Source organism: Palaemon carinicauda, chromosome 10 (genome assembly GCF_036898095.1).
Source record: "Palaemon carinicauda isolate YSFRI2023 chromosome 10, ASM3689809v2, whole genome shotgun sequence".
NCBI lineage: Eukaryota > Metazoa > Arthropoda > Malacostraca > Decapoda > Palaemonidae > Palaemon > Palaemon carinicauda.
Window position 1 is genome coordinate 131,469,522 of NC_090734.1, and position 7,500 is coordinate 131,477,021.

The 7,500-nt window shown below is 34.1% G+C and overlaps 2 protein-coding genes across 3 annotated transcripts in view; both read left to right on the forward strand.

Moving 5' to 3' along the window:
• LOC137648257 (tyrosine-protein kinase receptor Tie-1-like) overlaps positions 1–6,847 on the forward strand; it is a 13,484-nt gene extending 6,637 nt beyond the window's left edge. The window contains exons 6-10 of the mRNA XM_068381182.1: positions 470–730; positions 1,941–2,072; positions 2,335–2,466; positions 4,471–4,590; positions 6,690–6,847. Of these exons, the coding sequence (XP_068237283.1) occupies positions 470–730; positions 1,941–2,072; positions 2,335–2,466; positions 4,471–4,590; positions 6,690–6,847 (803 nt within the window). The remainder of the gene's footprint in view (positions 1–469; positions 731–1,940; positions 2,073–2,334; positions 2,467–4,470; positions 4,591–6,689) is intronic.
• Positions 6,848–7,402: 555 nt separating this feature from the next.
• The window catches only part of LOC137648486 (fibronectin type-III domain-containing protein 3a-like), an 18,516-nt gene continuing 18,418 nt past the window's right edge, over positions 7,403–7,500 (forward strand). For both annotated transcript variants that reach the window (XM_068381405.1, XM_068381404.1), the window contains exon 1: positions 7,403–7,500. This exon is cut by the window's right edge and continues 104 nt beyond it. In XM_068381405.1, the coding sequence (XP_068237506.1) occupies positions 7,409–7,500 (92 nt within the window). In that variant the 5' untranslated portion in view covers positions 7,403–7,408.

Genomic DNA, 7,500 nt, shown 5'->3' on the forward strand with positions numbered 1-7,500 from the left:
TATATATATATATATATATATATATATATATATATATATATATATATATATATATATATATATATATATATATATATATATATATATATAGGGAATGAATATCTGAGAAATAATAATTAATCATTGATGTTAACGTGCGCAGCTCAACATTACCGCTTGCCAGTACATACGGAGTTTGATGTTTTTATTTTTTTTTGCGCGTGCAAAGCGAACGTACGGCGAAGCAAGAACCATTAGATTTTCCATTATTCTTGGTTTTTTTTTTTTTTTTTTTCCTATTAGAAATACTGAGATCGCCTACCAAAACAGCACCCGTTTTTGTTCATTCAAATTGAAGAATATATCATTACAATCATAAGTTTGATCATACATAAATATTTCATTGTATTTTCAACTGAAGTTTTTTCATGGCTAGTATAAAAGAAATCTTCAAAACTAATAAAAACAAATTTTTTTTGTGCTATGATAGGCAGATCACCGGCAAAGAAACTGACAATCACGGTGAATAGGGAAGATGATGTCGTCATTGAATTTAGGAAACCTCTCAATTTGACCCAAATGTCATGGCGTCAAGATCCAAAAGAACCCTGCGAGAAGATTACCACGACTGACGAATCAAAACTAATTGTACCACTCGATAAGACGAAGGAGTCTGGTGTCTATTTATTCGAAATGGATAATAACCAACCAGGAGCTTCAAGAGAGTGTGCAGTTGTGATCATTAGGAGGGGTAAGAATTACGTATATGAGTATTGAAGAAAATAACCCACAATGTATGAAAAAAAAATTAAATTTATTTAGCTTTCGAAGGGACCATCTCCCTTCCTCTTCAGAAAACAAATGGTTACAATTTTTTAAAAAGAAGTACAGAAATAGAAAACCACCTTTTTTTTAAATTTGTTTTTAACCATTTGTTGTTTTCTGAAGATGAGAGCTAAATTAATTTCTTTTTTCATACATTGTAGGTTATTTTATTTATCAGAAATACACGGAAAATTGTGTATGTTAATATATATGAATATAGTTTTTATAAGCTATTGACGTCTATTTAAGTAATGGAACCTAATGCATAGTACATGATATTGTTGACTTATACAATAGAGTATCTATATTCTAGAACCACGGGCGCCATCCGGTGGTCCAAGGACCACTAGTGGTACGTGAGAAGAAAAAGAAATTGGTGGTCTGCAGAAAAGTTGGGACATTATTTCAATCTTTATGTTTTCTTAAACCTCTTATGGAAACCCTGATATAAATCTCACAGAAGACACAGAGCTCAGTGTTGTCAATTTTGCATTTCAGAGAAAATTAGCATTACAAATCTGAACCAATCATTTAGCAAAAAGAAAAAACTTTAATTAATTAACGCCATCATTAACAAAATAAATCGATCATTATGAATGTGAATTTTTCCCGGATGTAGTGTAGGCCTACACAAAACGCATATCAAATAAAAAGGAATATGTTTTTTCAGTTGCATAAGCATTTCGATTTCATAGCCAAACAACATTGAAGGAGTGTTTGCCTCTCGCATGATTTCAGTAGACCAAATTTATGTCATTAATCCAGTCAATTTTTTTTTTTTCAAAGAAGTACAGAAGTACACAAAGAATATATGGAGCTAACATTTCATAGAAACAGATGCAGATTATTATTATTATTATTATTATTATTATTATTATTATTATTATTATTATTATTATTATTATTATTATCACTTGCTAAGCTATAACCCTAGTCGGAAAAGCAAGATGCTATAAGACCAAGGACTACAAGAGGGAAAGGATAGCCCAGGGAGGAAATGAAATGAGGAAATAGATGAACTACATGACATTTAATGAATTATTTATATGAAATGTGTATGTATGTGCCATAGTTTTCAATGATACCCATGAAATTGCTCAAATACTGTCTTCCTTTCCTTGGTCTTTGTGCTGCAGAATGCCCAGCCAACAGGTATGGCGACCAATGCAGCTATTGGTGCCCCGATTGCATGCACGGAGGTATTTGTGATGCCAAGACTGGAAAATGTGTCTGTCCTCCTGGATTTAGAGGGGAATTGTGTGAAGAAGGTGAGGTTTTATATGTTTTTCTCAGCTTCACTTCAACCAGACGAGTTACAGGAGATGTCTGTTTATTAAATGACTCTTGTATTGCCATTGTAGCTGGAGTTTGTGGGTTACAATACTTCACATACGCTTGGACTTTCTATACTTAATCTGCTCCATGTTCTAAGCCTTTTGGTTTTAACCTTGTCCCCTTTCTAGTTTTGTGATCTAATTATAGGTGAAAATCACTAGTAACCAATTCCTTGTTTCTCTCCCTTTCTGACAGCATGTGAAGGCGTCCAAATCCTCAACTCGTGTACCGAAGATCCAGGGGTAACAAGTAATACACAGCTCTGTTTACCTTCTCCATACGGATGTTCGTGCGGTCCAGGCAAGAAAGGCTACATGTGCAATGAAGGTAATACTATCTTTATTTTGATTTATTTATTTTTTTTTTCATTTTTAAAAGTCGCTTCGAACTAACGTCCATTACGTACCCACATTATCATTATTATAATTATTATTTTTATTATTATTATTATTATTACTATCATTATTATTATTATTATTATTATTATTATTATTATGAAAATTACTATTATTATTATTATTATTATTATTATGAAAATTACTATTATTATTATTATTATCATTATCATTATTATTATTATTATTATTATTATTATTATTATTATTATTATTATTATTATTATTATTATTATTATTATTATTATTATTATTATTATTATTATCACTTGCTAAGCTAGAACCCTAGTTGGAAAAGCAGAACGCTATAAGCCAAGTGCCCCAACAGGGAAAATAGCCCAGTGAGGAAAGGAGATAATGAAAAACTACAAGAGAAGTTCAATAACAATAATAACATTAAAATAAACCTTTCATATATAAACTATAAAGACGGGAAAATAATAAGAGGAAGAGAAACAAGATAGAATAGTGTGCAATATTGGTAATTTTATTTTTTTCTATTATTGTTCTTAAAAGCCACTTCAAACTTCATTTTAATGTTGTTACCGTTCTTAAAATATTTCGTTTTCCTTGTTTCCTTTCCTCACCGGGCTATTTTCCTTGTTGGGGCCCATGGGCTTATGGCATCCTGCTTTTCCAACTAGGGTTGTAGCTTAGCAAGTAATAATAATAATAATAATAATAATAATAATTAACATCCTTTGCGTACTTACGATCACATAATACGCTTTATGAAATACGCTGAAGATATTAATATTAATCTCTGGCACCGTCGTTCAATTAGTTCGTTATGCATGTTGCATAAGATTTTTCATAATTCTTACCATCCTTTACACTCACATCTTCCCGGACAGTTCCAGCCTGTTCGTATTACTGGACATGCAGTTCATTCTAATAGTCAGGCCTTCTCCATCATGAGGCTCAATACTACGCAGTATTCTAGAAGTTTAATTCCAGCTGTGCCCAAGTTGTGGGATGATCTTCCTAATAGGGTAGTTGGATCGGGAGAATTTCAAAAGTTTATTTCTCATATAGCTTATTTATTTCCTTATTTCCTTCCCTCTCTGGCCTGTTTTCCCTGTTGGAGCCGTTGGGCTTATAGCATCCTGCTTTTCCAACTAGAGTTGTAGCTTAGCTAGTAATAATGATAATAAGACTTCAACTTCTCTTGAATTCATGTACGTAAGAATTTATGAATATTATGCGTGTGTGCGTGTGTGCACATCCATCTAAATATTTGACAGTCATTTTTGATAGGTCGCGTACACTAGTATTAATATATTGTATATTTTATGGATACTTTTGAGTAATTACTCCATTTTTAATTTTTTATACATTTGAATATATATAAAATGTATGCTGGCATCACGAACTTTTGTTTGGTTGTCTATGTTGACGATGTCAGTTCCAGGTCGTTTAGTGAGGAAACCAGGCTAGGTTTTTTTTTTATTTTTTATAATTCTTTAGTTTTTTATAATTCTAACTTATTTCCCATGTGGCAAATTGTTATAAATAATGAAAAAGTAATAGAGGAAAACAATAGCTTTGCATAATATGGCAGTTTATTATTATTATTATTATTATTATTATTATTATTATTATTATTATTATTATTATTATTATTATTATTATTATTATTATTATTATGCTAAGCTACAACCCTAGTCGGAAAAGCAAGATGTTATAAGCCCAGGGGCCCCACCAGGGAAAATAGCCCAGTGAGGAGAGGAAACAAGCGTTGTCAGATGAATGAGGACAGAGAAGAATCTGTAAAGAATAGGCCAGATTATTCGGTGTATGTGTAGGCAAAGGGAAAGTGAACCGTAACTAGAGAGAAGGGTCCAATGCAGTACTGTCTGGCCAGTCAAAGGATCACATAACTCTCAGGCGGTAGTATCGTGGTCTTGTAAACAAACCCCTTTTTTCCACTTTTCAGATTGTAATCCTGGTACCTGGGGAGTGAACTGTCTACAGAGATGTAATCACTGTGTGGGCGGAACTTGCGACAAAGTGACAGGAAAGTGTTCATCTGGTCGAGAAGATCCCTGTGCTGGAGGTAAGCTTATAAGTTCCCATTATTTATCTTTATTGTGGTGGCCTATGTGGTAATATCCCTGACTGGTGATCGCCAGAGTGCGGTTAGAATCCCGCTCAAACTCATTAGTTCCTTTGGGCGCTGGCTGCAACTTCACCATCCTTGTGAGCTAAGGATGGAGGTCATGGGGGGAGCCTATTAGACTATCTGCTGAATCATCAGCAGCCATTGCCTGGCCCTCCTTGGTCCTAGCTTGGGTGGAGAGGGACCTTGACTGCTACTCATAGGAAATATTCATTTTAATGTTGTTACTGTTCTTAAAATGTTTAATTTTTCCTGGTTTCCTTTCCTCATTGGGCTATTATCACTTTTGGAGCCCCTGGGCTTATAGAATTCTTTTCCAACAAGGGTATTAGTTTAGCAAGTAATAATAATAATATTATATGGTCAGTCTCCAGGGCACTGCCCTGCTTGATAGGGCAATGTCACTGTCCCTTGCCTCTGCCCTTTATGACCGACCTTTTAACCTTTAAACAATGACCCATTGAGTAATCTTGCTCAGTATATCAAACTTAGAATTTCTGCTAAGCAAATAAATTGTTCCTATGGATGTTTATTGTTAAGCATTCGATAAAGTCTACGTATTGTACCAACCGTGTGTCACACGATCGTACATAATTCATTTTGTGTATTATATTATGCTTGTATCTTCGCTCTCCCCTCGCACTAAAAAGAACCTGAAAAAAAACATCTGTTTTTCTCATTGGTAACGGTGTCGATTTTGAACAGGAAATTTCCTGTTGCCTTGAGCTTTTGTATATAAAGGAGAGTGTTCTATAATAAACTCACCCAGTTGCTTTCGTCCTGTCTTTGAGTCACAACCTTCTCTCGGCCCGTCACAGTATCCATAGTACTTTCCATATTCCAATTTTAGAATGGAAGTCTAATAATAGAAAAGCAGTTGAATTATATCATTACAGCATCACGATCAAAGGCTTACAAGTGCTTATATTCTTCATCAGTTACATGTTTATCTATTTTTAGATACACTGTTAAAAATTTGCATGAAAAAAAGCGGTGAAAATCCTTGAATAAATGTTGCCTGGCATTCACCGTTTTAAAAAAAGATATATTGACGTAAAGGAGTGATATTACGGTAACTAACCAGTCAAAGATAATAACAAAATCTGGTAAAATTACAGTCGACTGTATTTTACTGAAATATGGCTGAGAACAGTATATCATTACGGAGAATTTCCTATTTGAATTAAATTTTTTTCTAACAGTGTGTCGTGATAGTTTGTTTACCTTGTCTTTGAAGAACAGAGTATTTTTGAACGCGTCTTTTTTAACATTTTTTCAAAATGCATTAGATTGTTAAGGATATTCATCATTTTCTATACATAATCACTTTTTCCATGATAGTAATACCTTTCCCTTTATCTGGCATGGAAAATATAACGTCCTTGTTTTCAATTAGATTTCTTGATATTTGTATGCAGGTAGTAGGTTGGCCAGGGAACCAGCCACCTGTTGAGATACTACCGCTAGAGAGTTATGGGGTCTTTTGACTGGCCTGACAGTACTACATTGGATCCTTCTCTCTGGTTACGGTTCATTTCCCCATTGCCTACACACACATAGCGAATAGTCTGGCATTTTCTTTACTTATTCTCCCCTGTCCTCATACACCTGACAACACAGATTACCAAACAATTCTTCTTCACCCAAGGGGTTACTGAACTGTAATTGTTCAGGGGCCACTTTCCTCTTGGTAAGGGTAGAAGAGACTCTTTAGCTATGGTCAGCAGCTCTTCTAGGAGTGGGACACTCCAAAATCAAACCATTGTTCTCTAGTCTTGGATAGTGCCATAGCCTCTGTACCATGGTCTTCCACTGCCTTGGGTTAGAGTTCTCTTGCTTGTAATGTAAGTCGAATGTTTGTGAGGTGAATGTTTGTAAGGCGAATGTTTGCAAGTTGAATGCTTGTAAGGCGAATGTTTGTGAGGTGAATGTTTGTAAGGCGAATGTTTGCAAGTCGAATGCTTGTAAGGCGAATGTAAGTCAAATGTTTGTAAAAGTCGAATGTTCGTAAGTTGAAATCTCTATTTATGTTTCAGGCCCCAAAGGATACCTCCGTTTCCGACAGGACCCGTACGTTAAACCGGATGCGGATAAGGTAACCGTATCCTTTGTGAAGGAATTTGATGGGGAAGAACCAATTTCGAAGGACATAACCTACCGAGTAGTTATTTGGGTGAGTTATAACCTTCCATAAAAACCTATTTCATTCATATATCTCAAGAGTTCAAATGTGGAACTTTGAACTTTTGTTGAACAGGCTGATATAAGTCTCTTTTTATAGTTTATATATGAAAGATTTGTTTTAATTTTGTTACTTTTCTTAAAATATTCTATTTTAATTGTTCAATGCTTCCCTTGTAGTTTATTTATTTCCTTATTTCCTTTCCTCACTGGGCTATAGTCGCTGTTGGAGCCTTGGCTTATAGCATTCTGCTTTTCCAAATAGGGTTGTAACTTAGCTTTAAAATAATAATAATAATAATAATAATAATAATAATAATAATAATAATAATATAATAATAATAATAATAATAATAATTCCTTCGATCAAAGGCATCCTTTTCCACCTAACTGCTTCTCTCTTTATCCTCCTTCACCTAATCCTAATTCTAATTCTCTGCCTCCCACTTGATCTTCTCCCCTTTACAGTTATCATGAATTATGTATGTATGTATGTATGTATGTATGTATGTATGTATTATTTATGTATATATGTATGTAATTATTCCTTTGCAACAGGAGAAGGGCCAAAGCAATGAACAATATGACAACCTCTAAAGAAGTAAATGCGACTAAAATGTCAGTAGAAATACAAGGCCTGACACCTGGCACCAACTACTATGCTGC